Raw genomic sequence first — 25,199 nt, 5'->3', positions numbered from 1 at the left:
GCCCACAGCTCACATGGTGTCTGGCAACACACGCTCAGTGAGGGGAGGGGGGGCGGTGCAGTTTTGGGTTCTTCAGTCATTTTAGACATTCACGGGGTAGAAGCAGTCCCTACTCGTCACATTCACCAGCCACACGACCCATGGGACCAGAAGCACTGCTGCCTTCAGAAGAGGCCTGGAGAGATTCTAAGAAGCCAATGAAAAACCCCCTCAACTGCCCCTGCGGTCCACCTGCCATCGGCCACACTGCTCTTCAAGATACAAAGAGATTCGACATCTCCCCTACATTCCCTTCCCTCCAGCGCTGTATTTCAAGGCAGAACTTTAGTTATTTCCAACACAGAATTTAAGTATTTACTCTATTACATCATACATAGGACCTCCCGCAACAAATTTCCAAAAGCCAGCGGCAGGAGACCCTGAGACGGGGAGGGTGCACAGAGGAAAGTCTGAGTCAGCTTCCACGGCCGGAGGACAGTTTCCCCTTGGCCTCCCAGGCTTACGATTATAATAATTAGTGGCAACTTGTAAAAGTCGTACATGAAAACTTTTTCAGTCGCCAGAGCTTACATTCTGGATCCCAATTTTTTTCGCCTTTTCTGTCTCACCTTTCTAAGTGCCCAGCAAACCCAGCAAAACAACTGTGGTGCAATCTTGGACCGATGCCGCCTTTCTCACCAGCAAATAAGCAGGTTTATGACCCTTTACCATGTTTTACCTCATCAACTTACACTGTTACTTAACTCTGAGTTTACACACCATCTACCCAACTAAACCAAAAGCCTTTGCAGATCACCTGCTGGCCCTTCTCTTCTGCCCACACTCCCGCACACAGAGCGCAGCCTCCACCACCACCTCTTGGTCAGGTTTCACTTTAGGTAAAATGAGGGCAGGGATGAGACAAGAGACTGCATCTAAAATGCGCAAAATGAGGAAGCAACCAAGGGGAGTCTTCCCAAAGGAAGCCATCCTCCGGAAGTGGAGACGAAAGTTTTCATCAAGTCTTGGGGCAGGAGGGCACCCAAGGCGCCCGCAGCTCCTCCAACAGTCGGTCTCGGAGCAGCACAGCGGAGCCGCCACAGCCCCGCACTTGCACTTTCAGCCCCGTGTCCTCCAGCCCGTATTTCTGACAACCGCAACCACTTCCTTTCCAAGCAGCCCACGGCGGCGGCCACTGCCCTGATAACCAGCAAGGATTTCAAGAAGTCCACCCATTGGTTTTGAGGGCAACTTGAGGAAGCTAACAGATAATAATGTCCCAGGCCCATGGGGGCAGGCGGGGGGACAGGGTCCATGAGGCTGAAAAGGTAACGAGGAATTTGTGACAGGAAACTACCTCCAGCTAAAAGGTCGGAGGGTATATAATTCACATATGGGCATGGTGGTAACTGTACAATTTAAGGTTTTTCTTATCCCCCTAAACCAGGCAACATGAAAAAAGAATCATAAATTAGGGTTGAAAGGCAACATACAAATTGATTTTTTAAAAATAAGCAATGGATGGGGTCCCTGGGTGGCTCAGTCAGTTGAGCGTCTGACTTTGGCTCACATCATCATCTCGTGGTTCATGGGTTCGAGCCCTGCCTCAGGCTCTGTGCTGACAGCCCAGAGCCAGGAGTCAGCTTTGGATTCTGTGTCTCCCTCTCTCTCTGCCCCTCCCCCACTTGTGCTTGAGGGCGCTCACTCGCGCGCACGCGCGCTCTCTCTCTGAAACATAAATAAACACTACAAAAACAATTTTCTTATTAAGCAATGGAAGTAACATCAGACTTTAGAGGGTCTGGTCACGTAAGAGTTTTCGTTAACTACACATTGCCAAACAAGTACTGTGACCGTGCACAGCAGACAGGGACACCAACAGGGAAGCAGTGGGATCTACACCCAAGTTTTCACAGAAGACAGGTGTCCCAAGACAGAAGCTAGGCTTCCTAAAGGCATAATCGATGGAGAGAACGTCAGTCTTAGACGTGAAATACAGAACACATAGGAATCCAGTATTAACTTTACAGATTTAATATCCACAAGCAGGAAAGGCAGAAGACACAGTTCTTTCAAAAATACTAAAACACGTACACTATATTCAAACACAGAATTTTAGACCTGGGACAGGACTGCTAGGCAATAAATCAGTATTGTAATAACAATTCCAACACATTGTGTCCAAGGAGTTCAAAGCATGTGGCTTTAAGTACTTAGGTACGTACAGAACACGGAAGACTCTGAAGCTTCAGCTTTTGCACTTGAGAATTTGTGCTAATTCACAACCCCTGTATTACACATAACTTTATTCTAAGGAAGAAGGAAAATGGAGAGATGGGGGGAGAAGGAAAAGAGGGAGAGGGAGGAGGAAAAGAGGAAGTGGGAAGGAGGAAGAGAAGGAGAGGGAATGAACAAAGGTACCCAAAATGTGTTTTACCTCCTACGACATGACAAATGCATCCCACGTGGGATGTCAGTATCTACCTCCCTTTGCTTTTCCTCCATCTTCTCTGGGGCGGTTTTGGATTTTGTTCACAGTCCTGGTTTCTCTCTCCACCCTCTGTGCTTTTTGCCTGTCTTCCTTCCAAGGCTGCCTGCCAGCCTCTTTACCTCTTTCCCGGTCCCTGTCCCCAACCACAGGTCTCCACACAAAACAAAAGTAAATTTCTCTGAAAAGCAAACACGACATTTCATAATCAAAAGTTGCTTACAGTATTACAAATCATCTGCTCTAAACCTTCCAGTTTAGGAAACTGAGGCTCTGAAAGATTACTTAATTTGCCCAATGTCACAAAACCGATAAGACAACAGAAATGAAACTAAAATCCAGGTTGTTCCATTAAAGTACTAAAAGAAAGCACAGAAGATTATTTTTATTTTTATTTTTTAATGTTTGTTTATTTTTGAGAGAGACAGAGACAGAGTGAGGGGAAGGGGCAGAAAGCAAGGGAGACACAGAATCCGAAGCAGGTTCCGGGCTCTGAGCTGCCAGCACAGAGCTTGACACAGGGCTCGAATCTACAAACCGTGAGATTATGACCTGATCCACAGTCGGACTCTTAACCAACAGAACTACCCAGGTGCCCCGAAAGTTATTTTTAAATCTCAGAGTAGAGACGGTCTTTCCCAGGAAAAACAAAAACAAAGATCCAAAAACTTGAAAATAAATACCTTATATATTCAATTAGATTCCAAAAACATACGCAAGCAAATACACATACTTCTACACTATAAAATAAACTCAAAGGACAAATGACAAACTGAATGGGAAATTTTGCAACATGAATGACAGAGCTCATTTCCTTAGTTTATAAAAGTTCCTGTCAATTATAAAAACCCCTCTTTCAAACCTGAGTTCATGACAAAGAATTCAAATAAGTTTTAGACATATAAAAAAAAGATCTCTTTACATTACAAATATGTAAATGTCCGTGCTCTTAAAACCAACACTGCCACCTCTCAGAATCTGTCCTCATGGACCTACCTGTGTGCACGAGGACATGTCCACAAGCCCCAGGCTTATAGTCGCAAAGAACTGGAAACAACCTACATGTCTAGCAACAGGAATGTTTAAACAAACCATGATTTAAAAAAAAACTTTCGATGAAATACTATGTGGTCATTTGAAAAGAATGAGGTTTGTCTGCATAAACTGAAACAAAATGTTCCCCCAAGACATTCTGTTCAGAGAAAAACAAAGAAGAGCCTGCAGGTATATAAAGGGGCATCTCTAAGCACTTGCACAAACAGAATTCCTCAGAACAGAACAGAAACTACTAAGGCTTCTATCACACCACACGCCACAAGGAACTTTCGGACTCTTCCAGTTCTCTAAAAAGCTCCTAAACTGGTAAGTTCTTCTCCACTGCTAACCTGCAATCGCCTTCAAAAGACGAGTCCCTGCAACCTGTCCTTGAACTCCTGAATCCTACACAGCGGAGCCCTCTGGTCCTCCTCAGCCCCCTCTTTGCCTCTGTACCAACTCAGCACCTGGGCCCCCAGGAACCCCTTCACACCTCTACAGCTCTGCAGTTTTCCTCACTCTCTCAATATTTCTGTATCCTAACATAAACTCATCTTCCCCATAAACAGACCCCACAGCCTCCCATAGCCTATAAATAAGGTCATTACTAGGCCTTGGCATTCCCTTTGCTCTCCCCACTGCTGCTTTCCCATCAATTCACCTCATTCATTATTCATCAAACATGTATTGTATACCATGTATGTAATGAGAAGTCGAAAAGAGAAACCCAGCACCTGGTCCCCGTGTTAAGCTACGTGCAGCCTACGACAAATGTTCAAAAGTAAACTCGGCACAGCATACGAGAAGGAAAGAAAACAGATACAGAAGAAGCAACCTAATATTTGGCCACACATACCAAACTGACCGCTCTGGTACCTCTAGAGAGGGAACAGAGACAGAAGTGGTGGTCAAAGCCACCACTGGCTTCACCTGTTTGTTCCTGATTTTTCTACTTGTAAGAATACATTCGCGTATTAATTTATAATTTAAAATAAACTTTAAAAAGGAGGTGATGTCGGCTGATGGTCATGGAGAGGGGCACTTGTGGGCAAGAGCACTGGGTGGTATATGGAAGCCAACTTGATAATAAACTACTTAATTAAAAAAAAGGGGGGGGGTGATGTCTAACCAATCTTGATGTTCCTAATGCCTACCCAGCCCCGTGCCTGGCACGCTGGTGGAGCTCCATTAATGACCACTGAACAAAAGAACAAACAGATGGATGCGCAGGGCTCTCCTGAGCGGAATGAGGGAAGAAAAACAATCCAACGAAGTCAACGCAGGTCTTCTCAACCTCAGCAGTCCTGACATCTCAGACTGGATCTCTCTTCCTTAGGGCGCTGCCCTACGCATTTTAGGGTATGGAAGCAGTGCCCCCGGCCTCTCCCCACCAAGTGCCAGCAGCACCTCCAGAGCTACAAAACTCAAGAACGTCTCCAGATGTCACCAAATGTCCCTTGATGGGCAAACTTCCCCTAGCTGAGAACCAAGTTAATCCTTATACATCAGTCTCTCCACTTCCTCAACTGCCAGGACTTTCTCTCGATTTGCCCCGTGATTCCAATGCTTAATCCTCAATGATGTCAGCACTCAAGCTGAGGACCCTTCCAAAGCCTCCAACTTTAACCTATTTATTTCCAGGGGGCTTTCCTCCACCATTCATCCATCTGATAACATCCTCGCTACCCAATCTTCTAACTTCAAGATCTCAAATTTGTATCACAAGCCCGTCCTTTGTCCTTTGTCTTCTCCCACCATTACTGCACTTGAGCCTGTCTGTTCCAGCCCCCCTGGGCCCACCCTGGGGAATGTGCACTTGGCTACACTTGGGGGCTCCTCCGTGTGGTCTGATAAAGTTAAGCAGCCATCAGGGCCACCTCAATCCAAGCTGGAACTTAACTGAGACTTAGAAACTTTATTCTAATTTTGGATGAGTTCTTAGTACACCAGAACAGCACCTACTTCTAAAACTTTACTCTTTTCACAGTGTGAACAACACGCTCCTTGCAGGCCACCATTCTTCCCCTAACTCACGGAAGGAGCTCCTTGGACATGAGCTTAGTTACCCCTTGCCTTCTCATATACATCTGGTGCTCAATAATAGGTGTGAAATTTCGGAAGGAAAAAAATCATGACTTTATATGGGCTCCATTTAAAAAAAGTAATTTATATGAGAAAAAAAAGCTCTAAATTTCATTCTAATTCAAGATTTTATTCTACAATGGTTTTTTTTGAGAAAGAGAGAGGAGCATGCATGCAGGGGAGGGGCAGAGAGACAGGGAGAGAATCTGAAGCAGGCTCCACACGCAGCACAGGGCCCAACCCAGGGCTCAATCTCATGACCATTAGATCATGACCTGAGCCAAAACAAGAGTCAGTCATTTAACCGAATGAGCCTCCCATGCGCCCCAATATTCTACAATTCTAGGCAACCTCAAGGAAAGTCCGCATGTCTCGTCAGTTTCTCAAGCTGTCCCCACCAACCAGTGGCCCGCACCGCTGCCACAGAGGGGTCCTCTGGGTAATCATTAAAGCACAGTGAGGTTTTAGAAGGAAAAATAAAATGTAAGCTCCAATGATAACTGATCATAAGCGAACAAAAAGTGCTGCCCATAACCGTGAGTGACTCCCAACTCCGTAATTCAATGAGCTGCAGGGAGGTACCAGAACCAGCTGACGCTGATGGCAATTCTGCCCGCCAACAACCCATCGCTTGGCTCTCTGTGAAGAATAACCCATGTTCTCCGAGAGCAAAACTGCTCTGTGATAGGAAACAAGGGCTTTAAATAATTAATCAGCACGAGCAACTGTACAATATCTTTAGAATTCAATGTCCCGTTTCCGCCTATCCCAATGCCTTCCACAGGTACTGGCGGACTGTCGGAAGAAACAGGCAGCATGCTTAAAGAACCTCTAGAACCTTACCGAATCTAAGGCACAACACTTTCCACCAGCTTTTGTCCCGTGAGATAATTATGGAATAAGAAGCCTGGCAAAAGCCTTGGCAAAATATAGCCAATCGTTTCTCAAGACATGTTCTCAACGTTTTTCCTGACCTTCAGCTTATGGTGGCCGACACAGGATCTTAAAGCATTTTAGTCAGCCATTTTTGGTAACTTGGGAGCAAAATTATTTTTAGCTAAAAAAGTTTATTTCAATCCCTCTCTCAGAACTCAGAAGCATCTAACCAGGTTTGGTTCAAGATTTCTAGAATAATTTTTCTTTGAGTGAATTCAAAGGATAGGACATATCAGCTTCAAAGGAGAAACTTTCTCCTTAAGAGGCATTAACAACCGAAATGTGCTAACACACAAGATATGTGTAAAACAAAGAAAAAACAAAGCACCAAGCATCGGGCAACCTGCTACCCGCCCCAGAATACTGTGAGATTAAGCACGTTAACATTCATAAAATTTCTGGAACACCTCTGATGGACAAAACATTGTTGTTACAGTATTCCGAGCCAAGAAGAGCGAAATGCATGCCTGCCAGATCGAAAGTGCTTCACGTCAATTTAAATATAATGTCAGGTTCAAGTTGTTTCCATGCAGCACTCAAACTGTGATTCCAAGTAGAGAGAAAGCCACTTCAAGGATGAAGACAGCTGACAACAAACAAGGAATTCTGCTAGAAGGCAGCTCAACCACAGACGTACAACATAATCAAATACGGGTTTTCTTCTCGCTTACCCGTCTTTGATGAACAAGGACAGTCACTACCCCACCTGCTATGGGGCCGTGCTCCTTGAGAGGCAGGATAATCCAGTCACCATCACCATGATGCCAACTTCAAGACAGTATAGACTGCAAGGGGTCAGCAGTCTGTGGGCGAACTACCTACCAACGACACTTTGGGGAAATCCATGTCCTCGTGGCGCCTATTCCAATGCCACTTATCTCCCCTGTCCCTCCAGCTCCTACCGTCCCTTGCCCTCACACCTACTGCTGCCGTCTGCCTGGACCAGCCTGCCCTCCCTCCCCTTTCCCTACCCAGCCCTTACTCCCTCCCTCAATTCTGAGCACCGGCTCCGGCAGAAGGCCTCCCCGGGCTCAGCGCCCAGCAGGGTAAGAACCCTCTATTACACTCCCACAGGAACACTGTACTCATTCCTATCACAGGACAGAAGCTCCTCGACTGCCAGCAGGTTAGGTCTCAGATGAAAGGCTGCTCCTAAATCTACTAGTTCATAAAATCCCAATGTGAAAAAAATCCAAGTAACCCAGAGGTGTGCGTCCAGTGAGGAAATATTTCTTAAGAAATCTGGCTTACGGTAATGGTCCTAACTTGTTTGATTTCTTCTCAACTCACTTTATGATTTGCTCTTGACCCTTTATAATTCTGTGTTGTTGAATAATCCATCCTGTACACACTGTCAATGTCTATCATTGCTAACATTACTTCCATTTGTAATCATCTCTACATTTATCCTCTTCACATGAGAATTTTTGTTACAACCAGAGGTTTTAGCCTTATGGAATAAGACACCGTTAATAATAAATACGATAAGACATAGTAAATAATAAATATAAGCACTGGCAACACCCTGTGTACCAGTGAACAATGTGACAAGATTAAAATAGCACTACTTTTTCTTTGTGGTAAGCAGAATCAGCACATTTTGCTCTAACACGACTTCATTCATTTTTCTATGAAAACTGGCAAATTCAAGCAGTAGAAGTAAAATACCTCCTGCACTTATTCCTACATCATGTTAATAAATTATTTTGATTTTGTTAAACAATGCGAGCACATAATACCAAATGCAAAAGGCTATGACAAAAAGTCTCCCCCCTACGCCCCTACTTCTCCGTCACTCAGTAACACTCCCCAGAGGCAACCCGTTAATGCAAGCTGTGTTTCCTGGCAAAGAGTCTGTGTGTAAGGGGCACAGATGCTTTTCTTTGTTACATAACAGCAGCCGCAAACCGTACACTTTGTCTGTACCTTGAAGTGTGACACCTGATGTGTTTCAGAGTCTTCTGTGTTTGTCCATACATAGCTCTCCTGACCCTTTGTAAGGGCCGCATGCTATTTCATTCCGTGAATGTACCTTATTTTAGTTCACAGATTTCCTGTCAAAGAGTATTCTGTCTTGTTCAACCATTTGCCAGTTCAAGTAATGTTGTAATGTATATTCCCGCACACAAATGCAGAAATATCTACTGGATGAATTCCTAGAAATGGAGCTGCGGATTCAAAGAATACATGTGTTTTACAGTGTAGCAAATATGCTAAACAGCTTTTCATGGAGGGTATGCGCCTTTTGACCCCACCAGTAACACGAGTCCCCATTTCTCTAGCTACACCCTTAGCCATACATCGTGTACCCAGTTTTTATTCCAGTGGACAGCTGCTCCAGACACCCCCCGCAATAAACTTCACAGCATCCATAAAACCTTTCCTTTGATTAACTCTGTGCCCCCCAGGGTCTAGCATGTTGTAAGCACTCACATGTTGTTAAGTGAACAAATAAATGACCAAGCAAAGGAGCAGAGGCTTTCGAGGCACCTGGCCGGCTCAGCTGGTTAAGCACGCGAGCCTTGATCTCAGGGTGGTGAGTTTGAGCCCCGTGTTGGGCATAGAGATTACTTTAAAAAAAAAAAAAAAAAAAAAAACAAGAGTAGGGGCATTGGCACAATGAGAGGTTTACTTTTTAATATAAGGGACTGACAGTGATTTAAATATTAGTAATGTGGGGCGCCTGGGTGGCTCAGTCGGTTGAGCATCTGACTTCGGCTCACGTCAGAATCTCATGGTCCATGAGTTCGAGCCCCGCATCGGGCTCTGTGCTGACAGCTCAGAACCTGGAACCTGCTTCAGATTCTGTGTCTCCCTCTCTCTCTGCCCTTCTCCCACTTGCTCTCTCTCAAAAATAAAAATTAAATAAATAAATAAATAAATATTAGTAATGTTCCCCTTTTATAAGGGGGAGTGGGATCAGAAAGGATAGCCAGACACATGGATTCTGATCTAAAATGGTTTCTCCTAGAGGTTTTTAAAAAGCAAGAAATACTTGTCCAAAATAAATGACTGTCCTACCTTCACGACAGACAGCCTGCCTTCAGAGTGTCAGGAAAGCAGAAGGGCCTCCAATGCAGTTCCCAAAGGAAGAGTTCGGACTCCTGCCACGGGAGACTGAAGCTTCTCACGCTAATATGGTTTTTCCACACCTTTCCGAAAACTTGACTCATGTCATGTATTGTACACAGTGACACAGATGGCTGACGTTTCACTCATCTGCTTCTGTACATACCTGACATCGTTAATGCTAACCACCTCTCAGGGAATACGATAAATACAGAACTCCGCGCGGCTGCTGGTCAGCATGTGTCTCTGGTGCCCCCGCTTGGTGCCACCCTAACCGCCATAACAACAGGTGCCACGTGCGCCATTTACCGTGGACCAGGCGCTCTGCCAAACTCGCCTTCCTATATTAACCCAATACTCACAACAACTCCGCCAGGCACCAGCTCTTCTTCCCATTTCACAGAGGAACAACTGAAGCGCTGACGAGGTGCGGAACTTGCTCACAGGACAGACAGGCGAGCAGGTACAGAGACCACCGGAACCTAAGCAGTCTCACACCAGAATGGCTCCTTTTAACCCAATATTATAATGCCGTGTGACAAGTGCTCTGAGAGCTGTACATGGAGCACATGTCACCGAAGTACGAGGCTTGGACAGGCCCTCAGCGTACACCTCCCTCAGAGCACTTACCACATGGCATGCACAGTACCCATATACACACCCACTTCCCCACTGCAAATTCAAATCTCAGCCATCACTGTGCCTGGCACTGCCCGACTCAATAAAGTCTTTCACTGGCTTTAGGAGAACGAATAATAAAGTATAGTTTCTATTCCGTGGGCTTGTGGTTCAGATTTTCAATGCTGGCACCTCCCCTGCTCCTGTGGGCCACCATTCCCTAAGACCCACGTCCTCTAAGAGCTGTTCTCAAACTGTGCTGTTTCCCTAGAGACGCTGAGCAGACCTCTCACCCCGCTGTGGGTACATTCACGGGAGTCCCGGACGCACCAGCGGGACCCACCACCATTCCTGCAGGGCAGGGCACTGGCAGTGCGGCCCCCACCCCACCCCCACCCCCGGCAGCCGCCAGCATGGATCACTGGCTCTTATCAGGATCGTGGGGTAACTTGAGCCACCTGCCAACCCATCTCTCAACTGCTAAGACAGGCGCTGTCTGCTCTCAGGTTGCACAGATGCCTGGAAACCTTACACCAGGTGTGAAGGAAGAAGCAACAGGGGAGTGAAGACGGCATCTGGTGCGCTGCCTGCCTCCATTCACCGCGTCGGCCAGAGACCAGGTAGGCCGAATTCACGCACCGCAAGGCCCTGGGAGCGCAGAGACTGGAGGGGGAGATTAGCCTCAGCATGGACTGCACGACGGCATTCATCCAGCAGGCAAGCCGCCTCTCCACTGGCCGCATTCTCCCAACAGCTAGAACGCTACCTCCTCTATGATGTCCTTGTGGCGACAAAGGCCCACTGCAGAAGCTGACTCTGAGGAGCACAATTTCACTTCATATCTTTAAGTGCAGAAGTCTCTGAAGGCGAGCCGAGCTAGAGTCAAGCCTAAGCACGAATCCTTAATGCTATGCCTGAATCAGAATCCAAAGTCTGGGAAACAAAAGAAAAACACTGTTGAACCAGATCTATTCACTTCCCATCAAGTCTCACTGGCAGAAGGGCCATATCCTAAGGATAAAGAGCATTCACTCAACCCCGGGCCTTCTGCAAACACAGGGGCTAAATGAAACTAATGGCAATTGTGGCTGCGGAGACACAAACACCTCCCAGGAACTAAACCTCCCTATTTCACAATTCGATACCAAACTCAGATCGCTCAACAGCCTCCTGACAGCAGTGACATTCAATCAGGAGAAAACTGGACATTGTGGATGTGCCTGGTATAGAAGATGTCACACTGAATAAAGTCACACTGCAGTTAAGATTCTATGTGCAATGACTCAAGGCAGATCCTGAGAATCAGTACTAACCCAATGACAAATGGGTACCTGGCCCAAAAAGGGCCTCTCTAGTGCAAAAAGACAGGATGGGGGCAGTTGACTGGGGCAAGGGGAGAGCTGAAGATGCCTATCTTTTCCACAAACATCTTTAAAATGGATCCTCGGCCAAGGATCTGTAGGGTCTTCACAGGAAAGAACAGAGATGCAGATTAGGTCTCCGAAAATAAAAACATGAAACATTAAAAATAAAACATTAAAAATAAAATTAGGTCTCTGACCCTGTGATTCCGAGATTCCAGGAAACGGACTCACATTTTATGAGATCCTGTACTAACCAGAGTCACCCTTACCAGGGACATTTAGATACAGGTATCTCAGTAGCCCACAACATAATCCTAACTGCAGAAACCTAACAAATAAAAAATATCTACAAACTACCATGATTTCCAAATACAGAGGAAAAAAAAGGGCAAAATACAGATAGTATATATAGATAATATGTATACCAGTATCACCATCCGAGTTTTTAGAAGAGGGTAGAGAAAAGCTGATGTAACTACTGTCTCTGGAAGATGCCCAGAAACTAACCACACTGGTTGCCTCCAAGGAGAGGACTAGGAAGTTGGGAGGAGGCAGAGGCTTTTTTACTCTTTTGCGTATTTTGATTCACTCACCATGTGAATATGTCACATGCTTAAAAAATAAATGAAAAGCAGGGGGATGGGGGGAATCTCATCTAAGAAACTCTCAGAGAAAATACCAGAATTTTGTAAGAAAGACTAAGAAATGAAAGATTCTACTTAGACCTAAAGCCAAAAGTCTGAGCTGCTGCTTGTCCTCATGCAAGCTCTCTGCGCCTGAAGTAACCTGTCCCGGAAAACATCACCTCCCGTCCCTGCTCGAGGCCGGGAGCCGGCCAGGTAACTTCTAGAGGACTTCAGCGCTCATGACTGCATACTACCCCCCAACTACCAGTCCGCTGATTTATCTACTGCTGATCTGTTACCGGATCAATAATAAAATTAGAGATGGTAAAACTTTGAGGCAAAAACATAATAATAACAAATTACCATACATACAGCAACTAATTATCCCACTTAACCCCTCCAAATATGAACTACAGGGAAGGGAGACAAATACCTAAAGTCTGTAATACAATGCTGGACGTATAAAGTCACACTAAATTTTAGCAAAATCCCAATTCAAAGCTCTGGCTAGATCCAAATTATTGCAGAAAGAAACTGAAGATCAGTATTGATTTCTACATGAATCAACTATTAGGTAATGAGCAAAACAAAATTTTTTTAATGTTTACTTTTGAGAGAGAACCAGCAAGCAAACAAGCACACGCAAGGGGGAGGAGCAAAGGGGTTGGGGGACAGAGGATCCGCAGTGGGCTCTGTGCCGACAGCAGAGAGCCTGACGCGGGGTTTGAATTCATTTAGTGTGAGATCCTGAACTGAATCGAAGTCCGACGCTTAACTGACTGCGCCACTCATGTGCCCTGACAAAATGTTCCCAATAGTAAATACATGCCATATAAAGACTATGAAGTTCATATTCGCTAGTCACTCCATTCCTTCTCAATCATACCCTTTGGCCTGAGGGACACAGGACCCAAAGGAAAAGGCACTGAATAAACAGCCACAAGATCTGGTAGAAACATTAGTTTTCGGCTTCCTAGTCATGAGGCTTAGAGAAGTGTATTTTTACCGTCTGAAAAATGGGAAAAAGAACCACCTATCTTGTGGGGTTGTTGTAGGGAATAAATAGGGACTTGTATCAAAGCCTTTTATAAACTATAAAACATCATATAAATCCCATTACTGCACATTACGTGCAATTTTAGTCACCATGCTTCAAATCCAGAGATGGTGATTACAGAAAAAGCAATGAAAATTATTAAAGAGATTTCTACAAACAGGTCCTATAAAGGTTGATTTTTTTTTCAATATTTACGAGGTTCTTATTATAAATATCTCTCAGACACTTACGGAGAAGCCACAGATACAAAGATTAAGAGACCTTTAAAAAAGTCAAAACACAGGGGCACCTGGGTTAAGCATCCAACTTCGGCTCAGGTCATGATCTCACGGTCCATGAGTTTGAGCCCCACGCTGTGCTCTCTGCGGTCATCACAGAGCCCCTTCAGGTCCTCTGTCCTCCTCTGCCCCACTCCCACCGGTGTGCATGCTCTCCTTCTCTCTCAAAAATAAATAAACTTTTTGTTTTAATTTTTAAGGAAGTCAAAAAACAACGGAAGTATAAGAAAATAAGGCTTAGTAATTGTAATAAAAATGGCTATTACAGAATACCTATGATGTGTCAGACCCTGCTCTAACGAGCATATTATACACATCACCTCTTTTCATTCTTACACTAATCCTAGAGTATATTTTACAAGAGAAGAAGCTGAGACTTAGAAAGGTTAAGTCATTTAGCCAAGATCACACCGCTGTGATATGGAAAAGCTAGGGCTCCAACTCAGCCCTGTCCGTCTGCAAGCGCATTCTACTTTTCATCATCTTGGAAGTAGGGAAAACTTCTCAAACCCTCACACACACACACACACACACAGAACCCATTCATGAAAATATTAGTAGACCCTGTTACATTAAAAAAAAAAGGGGGGGGTGCTTGGCTAATTCAATCGGTTAAGCATCCAAATCTTGATTTTGGCTCAGATCATGATCTTGCAGTTCATGAGATAGAGCCCCAAGTTGGGATGCTCTCTCTCCCTCTTTCTCTGCACCTCCCCTGCTCATGCACGCATGCTCACTCCCGCTCTCTCGTGTTCTCACTTGCTCGCTCTCTCTCAAAATAATGAATTTTTTTTTAAAAATTAACCTTAGAGTACCTTATTGGCTCAGTTGGTAGAACATGTGACTCTTGATCTTGGGGCTGTGAGTTCAAGCCCCACATTGGGTGTAGAGATTACTTAAAAATAAAAGAGTCTCTAAAAAATTTAAGTTCTGATATAGTCACTGAAAACAGCAGCATGTAAAAAAGCATGTAGAGGGTTTGCTAGCATCTGTGGGAAAAAAGCAGAGGAATAATCCAAGACATGAACAGGGGGATTAAACGTTTAGTGAAGAGACACAGAGCACCTGAGGAACCAGGAAGAGAAAGAGATACTTCACTAAATACATTTTCATAAACTGAGAGTTAATATCTGCTTATGAAATATAAAATGCAATAGTTCAAATTCTGCTTAACTTTATTCTGAAGTTATTTGGTTTTTTTCTGTTCTCAGCAGAATGATATCTATTACCATTTCTCAAAGAGCAATTGATGGAAAATAGCATGGGATACTCTGAATTAGACAATTTTCTTGTCTAAAACAGGATGCCGGACCAGTCAGATATTTTTCCTTATATCAGAATTGACATTTTTTTTTCTTTAAAAAAATAAAGTATGTATGACAAATTTTGTGGGTTTCTTCAAACTCTGGGCTACTGTTAAACCAAACAAGTATTTACTATTTGCCTAAAACTAACACTGCAAAAAACAGTTCATAGTGAAGCTAAAATCTAGTAGCAGTAAATGATCCCTGCACAGCCCCAGAAAATCAAATGCAAAGGCTTCCTGAAACAGGCGTCCCAGGATTAAAAAGCAAAGCCTACAGAATAGCATTTAGTTCCTACTACTCCTAGGAAAAGAAAAAAATGCAAAGTAAGCATAAAGGAAAACTGCACATACACAGGTACACGGGTAACTGTGAATCACAGCATTCTCACACAGCTGTCAGAAATCCCGGACGGTCAGTGAAAAGCATCTTTCTAAAAGATTTCTGCTGTATGTATGCAAAATGCCAAAGTTCAACAAGTGATCTCCAAACACTGTCAAACAGCCAGATCAAAGCCACAAGGTTGCAGCAAAAAGATCAATTTGGAATCCCAAGAGGCTAGAGACCCACAGGCCAAGGAGAGGAACAAAATATGTCTATAATGCATGAATGGCAGCTGGGGGTGGGGAGGGAGCAGCCAATAGAAATACTAGCTTCTAAGCCCCCACATGGAACTTTTAAATACGACCACCTTCACTTCAAAGTCCGGATGATATCAAAATTAGCCACATCAGGAGCAGCTGGGTGGTTCAGTCGGTTAAGCGTCCGACTTTGGCTCAGGTCATAAGCTCACCATTCGTGGGTTCAAGCCCTGTATCGTTGGGCTCTGCGCTGACAGCTCAGAGCCTGGAGCCTGCTTCAGATTCTGTGTCTCCCTCTCTCTCTTCTCCTCCGTTCTCTCTCAAAAATAAACATTAAAAAAAAAATTTTTTTAATAACAACATTTGCCAAGTCAGCTTACTGAAAGTCACAAACAAACCAGACGATGGCTTCAAGTACGAATACAACATATAAAGCATGCAGTAAAAATGTGTATGTCAGTCCAGCAGAGACATGTAGAAAATGGACCGCATAAGGGACAGCTACGTAGCACCGCTCTCCCGTTTTTCCAACAAATCTGCCCCTGCCTTCTCACGGAGACATACAGCAGCGTAAGACCAGACGCCTACTTTCAGAGCAAGCACTTGCAACTCCGGGGAAGCCCTGCCAAAGCTCCCACTGTGAGAGGAGCCATTGTGGGGACTTCCTGAAGTTCCAACAAAGTCCTCAAACCCATTGTGCCAGCTACTGACAGTGACAGTACTCCTGCAAGTTTGTATGAGGTGCAAACCAATGAGTCACGCTGTGTGGATGCCGGGAGCCGCCGCAAAACATCTTCCAATTTTGCCAGTTTTTGCTTGGCAATCACACAATCCTACCACCCATCCCCTGGAAACCAAGAAACAGCAGGTGAAAGCTGTCAGAGCCACATAGTGTTAGGGGGCAAGACAGTCTGAAAAGGGAATAAGAGACCCCATTTGCAGACTTTTGCAAAGGGTGGGCGCGGAGAGGGCGGGTTAGTGTAAAAAAAAAAAAAAACGGAAAAGAAGGGAGGGAGCTAAACAATTCCTGCCTTTTACCCAAAATTATTATCCACCGTCCTCAGAATTTTTACAGAGCACTCAGCTGCAGAGGGTGAAAAAAGGAAAAGAAAACTTCAGGCTGTAAATGTGACTGTATAAAAATCCCCAAGAGAGGATGACCTATGAAACTAAGCTCCACACAAGGGCTAACTATGCAGCCGCTTTTCTACTAGCCAAGATAAATAGAGCAGGCTCATGGAAGCCCACCAACTTCCAGGAAAATGGAACCAAAGTCCTCCTGACTCAGGGCAAACCACCTACCCCTGAAATAAATCCCTAAATGAAATCTATGTAGGTCTGTTTTGGAAATCATTCTGGCGGATAGCAATTAACACCCCCTCCTCCAAACAGCTGCCAATGTGCAGAGGAAAAAGCTGCTCAAACTAAAGCAAATGGAAGAATTTCCCATGAGCCTCTGTTCCAGAAGTATTCCAACTGAAGCAGGAGCCGGAGCCCCTATTTGAGCCCCTCTCGGTGCCCCCAGACCCGGTCTATGACTCCTCTAATTGGACCAGTATGGTGTCTGCCCCGCCCGCACAAAGCCCCAGCACTGAGAGTCCCCCTGCCATCCTTCATGATAAATCAGGCTTTGCTGGGATATTTACAGTGATGATCCCACAGGCGCTCCCGGGTGGCTTGGTCAGTTGACTGTCCTAATTCCTGATTTCGGCTCAGGTCATGATCTCCCACAGCTCAGGAGTCTGAGCCCTGCAACTGGCTCCACATTAGCAGTTCAGAGCCTGCTTGGGATTCTCTCTCCTCTCCTCGCCCTCGCCCTCGCCCTTGCCCTCGCTTTCTCTCGCCCTCTTTGCCCCTCCCATGCATGCACTCTCTCTCTCTCAAAAACAAACAAACTTAAAAAAGAAAATTAGGATCCGACAAAATTGATTCAGCCAAAAGGAAAAACAAACAGTATGTCTCCTCAGAAACCACATGCCTGGAATAAAATATGCAAGACTCAGTGCAAAATCTCTTTTCCTCAGCAAAGGAGAAATCAAGGACCCAGGCTTCACATGGGAAAAGTCCCACATAACAAGGTATTATCTGAGGGCTCTGGTCCCCAAAAAAAACCCAGTATTGTGGTTGAACACACCCCTGTGGACATCTAAACTTCAAAGGCTGTTTCCACCCTTGGGAAAATAGGTTTTTAAGCAGTTACTCAACCATTATCATTTGGCAACTCAAAATTGTCATCTGCTTCAGAAGTGGTTATTTACCATGTGTCCCACGCCTTGATCTGCAGCTAAAATTTCTAGACGCCACGTATGTGCCGGACACGTCAGAAGGAAGTGACATTACTGGTGGCTCGCTCTCTCATTCCCTTCTCAGAACCTGCTTTATTCAGTCAGAATCCAAAAGCCGGAGGCACTAGAAAGTAAACCCAATCACCTTTCCAGGGGCCCCGGCTAAGCTAGTAAGGGAAGTCCCGAGGCTGGAAAACAGACGAGGATTATAACAGGAGCACGAATCATTAGCTGAGAGGGAAGGAGGCAGGGAGAACCCGGGCCAGGGAGAGAGGATTCCTGTAAAATGCATCTCTGAATCTATTTCCAAGACTGCAGTTTCAAAGAACTGTATCAAGCTTCCTCCTTTGCAAGCATATCCAATGAGTGATCTGAAAAACAGCATGCATTCTGTGAGGTGTCTCAGTTTGGGAGTTTTCCTGTAGCCACGAAAGAAGGTATAACAGCTTATGAAATGCATTGGTTGGGAAGGGAAAGTTGATCAAATGGGCTTAGTCCCCAATGGGGGTAACATCCGCGACCTGCAACACTCCAGAACCTCTCAGCAGCCTGGACGAGGCAGATGGACAGACGCTCCAATGAACTGGAACAGGTTAGCTCTAATTGCCCCTTGCTTGTGCGGCTCCTCTCTTTCCGTTCACCACGCCATCACAAAGGCGCTTTTTACACGTACACACGTGCACTCAATTAATATCTGAGCACAGGAAACTAAACATTAGGTTGCCATGCCCACCCAACGCATTAAACAGTTAAATTCCACCCGGCTTCGGTTTTCAAAGACCCCTTTCTCACCTTTAACCCTGGTATCAATTGAAAAATCAGGTACCATTCACAAATCCCACACACCCAGTCTTCACATGAGCAGGAAAGCAGACCCAGGGCCAGGCCCCCCAGGGAAAATCTGGAGAAACAATTAAAGCCATCTGCAGGCCCCACTGAGGAGCAGAACAACAAGGTTCAATCCAACAAGAACCATAGTTTCTTGGCTACTGTGGCCCAGGCCCAGTGCTGAAGCCTATGGATCCCAAAGGATGCCCTGATCTCACAGTCTGGGAAGGGGTGGAGGAGCAGACATTTGAGCACACGGTAAAGCAAAAAAATCCCAAAGCACAGCTATGGACACCGTGTTTTAGAAACCAGCAGGAATGTGGGAGGGACGAACAGACACAAAAAGCATCCAGGAGTCCACAGACCAGCTGATTCTGGAAGACTGAGACTTACAGAAGAGAGAGACGTTGAGGCAGGAATTTCAGGCAGGAAAACTGGAAACAAAAGCAGAGAGGAATGAATGAGCCCGCATGGCACTCAGCAAACTACATAAGCCCCCTACCTGGACTCAAGAGGTGGACTGTAAAAATGAGATGAGTTTACAAAGACCTGCACGAGTCAGGCCAGGAGGAGGCCAAATGCAAGAAAGGGCTGAGGGACCTATCTGGAAGACAAAGACAAACCATCAAGTGTTTTTAAGCTCTTTTACGTAGATGGCTCTTCCTGGTCCCCAGGGCAGACTTGGAGAGACCAGAGAGAGACCACAAGAGACAAAGGCTTTCCATCTCCATTTCCACAAGTCAGAATGAGAACAAAAAGCGCCATCTATTTGAGGTCATACATTTGACCAGCAAACCTGACAACAAGGGAAACACAAAAGATATTTTCACCACCCCTGCCTCCCAGGTGCCACCCAAACGGCCAGCACATCTGTCACGCACATTTCCAGTGGGGACCTCGGAGGTTCCATGAAATGTCCACTGCTCGAGGCAGGCGCTGTGATTCAGTGCTTAGCAAAGAAGCACATGTCTCCCCTCGAACCAGACAGCCCATGATATAACCAGGCCCATTCATGTCCTCCACCCAGATGACAAGCAATTCAGTTCTACACACTGCTCATCTCTAGTAGTCCCCAACTCTGACACTTCATCAATCGGAAACGCATTAGCCACTCCATGCTGATCAAGCGCTAAGCAGGAGCTCATGGAGTGCTGTCCAGCAGGCTATGAGGGAATAAACAGTTACTGCCGGGCTCCGCGACAGACCCTCTCCATCATCTCAGTTACTCATTACGGCAGCTCAGTAGCAGACGCATGAATTCTCCCAGGTCACAGACGTGTGCGCAGACACTAAGCATCTTGCCAAAGGTCATTCATCTGCTAAGTGGAAAAGCCAGGAGTCAAACCCAAAATGAGAAATTCGAAATGGTGTTTCTTTGGCTACCCCATACTTCAAGTATACGTGGATGACAGACGTAATTATAGACATTAAGGTTGGTGATCATTATCGTGAGTCCCTACAACATATGAAAAAAAAAAAAAAACAACCCATGGCTGATTGCTCACTCACGCTCTCTAAGTATTTCCCAAACGACTTTACCCGCCCAAATTAAAGAAATATGTCCAAGATCCGCATGGCCGTTCTGATCCGATTTGCCCCAATCCTGGCTCAGGCAGCTTTGCGCTGCCCTCCTAACTAGCTCAGCGCCAGCCAATGGGTTTATTCAAGCTGATCTGCGATGGATTAGATAATGAAACCTTAGCCATGTAAGCTGCCTGCTTGCACCGGGGCTGGAGGGGAGAAGAATAAGAAACCCAATACTGCTACGGGCCACAGAAAGCCCCAAATGCACTCGCCTTCCCTTGCTCCCTCTGCTTGTTCACCCAATTACTGCCATTTCCTTCCCATCACCCCTGATGCTCTTCCCTCCGGTCTTTGAGGGAAGCACACACGGGCACCAGAATAAAGGCTTTTACTATGCATATATCCACAAAAATTCAAGCAAAGCCGTTCACTAAAATGATGGTCTTTACTGCTTCTACAAATTATAAAAGCCTGGCATCAAACTGACGGCGTGAGACGTGTCAAATTGGAGCCGCACTGGCAACACCCTTGTTTACTCGAAGTAGTGTAGTGAGTGTCTTTCTCCCCAGTCCTGTTATCTTGAGGCCTGTCGGCACCAGTCTGTTTTACACCAAAATGAGAGTTAAATCTCTAGTTAGCTTCTGTTGTGCTCACATGTCAGCGTGCGAGGGGAAAAAAATGACAAGGTGCCTAGAATATGGGAGACGGAGTTGGGAGACAAACTCGACTCAGGCTAATCCCCTGAGTCACCCTGAAGAATACTCCTACTTTGAATTCAGATCTGTTCTTTCTCCTTCTCAAAGACATTTTGAGTTTTACATTCACAGGCTTCCTTGTGAGGCTTGGAAAAAAAGCAGTAATTTTTAAAGTGACTGTGCCTCAGTTTCCCCATCAATATTTGCAGCTCTGGTAGTATTATGGGCTGACCGTGTTCCCCAACCCCCCAAAATTGGTATGTTGAAGCCTTAGCCCACAGTAGGGAATCGATTAGGTTTAGTTTAGGTCATAAGGGTGGGGCTCCAGTGATGGGATTAGTACCCCCCCACCCACCATAAGAAGAGAAGAGAGAAGGGCGCCTAGGTGGCTCAGTCAGTTGAGCATCCAGCTTCAGCCCAGGTCATGATCTCATGGTTGTGGGTTCGAGCCCCACATCAGGCTCTGTCCTGATGTCTAGCTCAGAGCCTGGAGCTTGTCTTCAGATACTGTTTCCCTCTCTCTCTGACCCTCCACTGCTCACACTGTCTCTCTCTCAAAAATAAAAATTTAAGAAAAAAGAAAAAGAAGAGAAGAGAGAGAGACATCTCTCTCTGTCCAGGAGCAGACACCCAGAAAAGGCCATGAGAGCAGCGAGAAGCCAGAAGAGAGCCCCTCAGCAGATGCCAAACATCTGCCAGCGCCTTGATCTTGGACTTCTAGCCTCCAGAATTTTGAGAAATAACCTTGTGTTAAGTCATCCAGCTTCTGGTCTTTTGTGACGGTGCTCGAGGAGACTAAGACAAATAGGAATGAAAAATTCAATAATTTTTTGTGAGACATCATTCATGAAATTACTTGGAAAGAAAGCACATTGTTTTTATATAGCTCTACTCATATGGTAGCACCATATTCAGCAAATACCCAAGAGAGAGTCCAAAGAAACATACACTTGGGAGGAAAGAAACCCAAGAACAAACCAATGAGAAGATGAACGCTTACAAGAAATACAGCATACACGTAGCAATCAGAGGCTAGCTGGAACCCTGGCCCCAGGTCCAAGAAGAAAGTTTTCCTACTTCCAGAATCAACCACTAATACGAACAACTGCTGAACCCGCTTCACTAAACCGGATGTAGGACTCGATGGTCAGAAGCAGCCATATAACAATCACATACCAACACTTCACTGCTATAAAGAATTTTGCTAAAAGCTACAAGTAATCATTAAGGTGCACCTTGCCTTGTTTATACAGCAGCTAAGTTCCATTAAGTTGCCCAAAAACTGAATTTTTGTTCATCAAATCGTTTATATTCACCACAAAAGCTGACCAAAAGAATTCACTCCCTAGTATGTTTTACAAAGCCCAAGTTTCACAGGTATCACACTTGCTTACAATGAAATGAACCTCCCATACCTATGCATGCAATTCATTTAACTTTCCACCAGGCCAGAGTATAGTTATTTCCAGCACCTTCTTTAACAACTAACTACATTTCTCAAACCATATTTCAATTTTTTTTGTTTTTTATTTATTTTTGAGAGACAGAAAAGACAGATCATGAGCAGGGGAATGGCAGAGAAAGAGGGACACAGAGAATCAGAAGCAAGCTCCAGGCTCTGAGCTGTCAGCACAGAGCCTGACGCGGAGCTCGAACCCACAAACCATGAGATCATGACCTGAGCCGAAGTCGGACGCTTAACCAACTGAGCCACCCAGGCGCCCCACAAACCATATTTCAATGTTCAGGTTGGATTTGTCTCTTCCCTCCTCCCCCCGCCCAAACTTCTCTACTGTTTCCAGAGCTGTGCTCACGCCTCTTCTGTCCACATGAAGCTTCTGGAAACTGACCTTGAAAAGTATAATCCTTCCTCTCTCCCCCCAGGTTCCTTCTTAGCCAAAGGATTATAACATGAGCACCACAGACTCTGTGGTTCCTCTGTGCTCCACTTTGGGAAGCAATGATTTACTCCAAAAGCTTACTGGCTGTAACTCAACAGGGCTCAGCTTTGGAATCTACACCTTTGTGCTGCCTCTCAGGAAGCAGTCTTGGGACATTAACACCAGCAAACGATTTCTGCCTGTAAAAAAGGTTAATTCTTGGATGCTTAGAAGATTGAAGAATTTCATAAAAGAACTCTCAATTTCATGATCTTTTCCATCCCTTAATCATCTGTAAAAAGTAAACTTCTACTTCAACTTCACAGGCATTAGGCACTTACTATGTACCCAAAACTGTTAGGTATTATAAAGCATAGAACAAAGAAAATATAGTTCCTGTCTTCTAGAGGCTTACAGTCTCACTAGGCAAACAAGAATAAGACAAGAGACGACACAAAATGATGCAAAATTAAGCACCAAAATAACAGGAGGCAAGATGAGAGTCTGACTAGTGTGACCTCAGTTGTCAGGGAAGGCTTCTTAGAAGGGCCTATGACGTCAAAAAAATGCCACTTGTGTTAAGATATAAGGGGAAAAAATGTGGGGCACCTGGAAGGCTCAGTCAGTTAAGCATCTGACTTCAGCTCAGGTCATGATCTCACAGTCTATGAGTTCAGGCCCCGCATGGGGCTCTCTGCTGTCAGCACAGAGCCTGCTTTGGTTCCTGTACCCCTCTCTCTCTGCCCTTGCTTCTCTCTCTCCCTGTCTCTCAGAAATAAATAAATAGGGGCACCTGTGTGGCTCAGTTGGTTGAGCGTCCAGCTTCAGCTCAGGTCATGATCTCACGGTTCGTGGGTTCAAGCCCCACGTCAGGCTCTGTGCTGACAGCTAGCTCAGAGCCTGCAGCCTGCTTCATACCCTGTGTTTCCCACTCTCTCTGACCCTCCCCTGCTCACGCTGTCTCTCTCTCTCTCTGTCTCAAAAATAAATAAAACATTAGAAAAAAACTTAAAAAAAATAAATAAATAAATACTAAAAGTAAATGAATTTCCCAAAAAAAATGCTTTAACCCATATACTAAAAAGGCTGGCTACTCTAGATCTTTTTTAAGTGCATATTACATAGGGCCTAATGCATTTCTGCACAGCCCGATCATCTCCTAAAACTGTCATCTCCTAAAACGGTCTCCCCCCACTCCTTCTGCTCCAGCTACACTGGCCTCTTGTTCTCACACACATCAAGAATACTTCTTTCTTAGCACCTCTGCACCTCCAGTTCCTCTACCTGAACCCCCTTCCCTTAAATACCTAAATGGTCCACTCCTTCACTGCACGGCACTCTGAGATCACCTATCAGAGGCCGTCCTTCCCTGACCGTCTTCCTCACTCTCTAGCCCTCTCCTTGCTTTTCGTTTCTTCTTGGCACTCACCACCCCCTAATAACAGTTGTTGATTTCTTTACTGTCTCTTTCCATCAGATTATCAGTTTCATGAGAGCAGAGCCTTTGTTTTGTTTATTGCCACGGCTCCTAGGCTCTAAAAGAGAGCCTGGCTTGTAGCAGCTGCTCAATAAACATTAGTTAAGCGAATGCTAAATATCCTACCATTATCATCAGAATGATATAGGAAAAGTACTAGAGCTGTAGGTCACCGATGGTTAAATTTTATCTTTTCATGAACATTGTTTTCTCCTTTACTCACATTATGCCTCATATTTCTACCTTCCCATAAAGCCCTCCTTGACCATTTCAGCAGGAATGACCAATCTCTCCTTCTTCTGGACCCAGTGGCACAAATGCTCCGCCTGCTGTGGCTCTAAATTATGCAATGACCTGTGACATCATGCATCTATCCTGGGGTATCTCTGCTCCTGTTCTCGAACTTACACATACACACCACCAAACCCACACATATCCCCCCCTTAAAATTTTTCACCTTTGTTGTCTCTGCACCCAGATGGAAGCACCAAGACCCTTAAGGTCAGGGGAACTTAGAAGATAATTTAGAAATCATCCTGTACAAACCCTTAATTTTACAACTAAGGAAAACAGAGGTCCCCAGGAGAAGAGATTTTCCCAGAAGCATACAGCTCATTAAAGGCCGGGGGCTAAATCAACGAGGACCTGAATACCTGGGTGACTCGCGGCGTCCGAACTACAGCAGTGAGAATGCATGACGTGAAAAATAAAGATCCAGAAATGCGCAGAGTGAAAAAGAAGGTTCTCTGTGGGATAGTTCTAAGTTGCCCGATTGTACCCAAAGGGCCTAATTCCACTCCTTCCTCTGCATACTCCAAAGTCCCCGCACACTGCTCCATTTCCAAATCCTCCTGTCCTTAGCCAATTTGAAACCAACCAGCAAATAATGGGCCCCAGGAGGAAAGGAGAGGAACGGAGAGGAGGGAGTCTCCCTGTTAGCCGGTGACTGACAGAAACAATGAATGAATACAGACACACACAGATCCGCACACGCCAAGCCCACCCTGCTCACCCACCCACATCCAGCCATCCCTTGAGGTCGGCCAATGGTAACCCACCTCACCTGAAGTCTCCTCATATTCCTCGATATTTT

General features: G+C 45.2%; 1 protein-coding gene across 1 annotated transcript in view; it reads right to left on the bottom strand.

Moving 5' to 3' along the window:
• The window catches only part of RBFOX2 (RNA binding fox-1 homolog 2), a 275,300-nt gene extending 250,101 nt beyond the window's left edge, over positions 1-25,199 (bottom strand). Inside the window, exon 1 of the mRNA XM_029953601.1 lies at positions 25,170-25,199. Within this exon, the coding sequence (XP_029809461.1) occupies positions 25,170-25,184 (15 nt within the window). The 5' untranslated portion in view covers positions 25,185-25,199. The remainder of the gene's footprint in view (positions 1-25,169) is intronic.

This window comes from Suricata suricatta, chromosome 10, assembly GCF_006229205.1.
Source record: "Suricata suricatta isolate VVHF042 chromosome 10, meerkat_22Aug2017_6uvM2_HiC, whole genome shotgun sequence".
Classification (NCBI taxonomy): domain Eukaryota; kingdom Metazoa; phylum Chordata; class Mammalia; order Carnivora; family Herpestidae; genus Suricata; species Suricata suricatta.
This window is presented reverse-complemented; position numbering and strand designations above follow the sequence as displayed.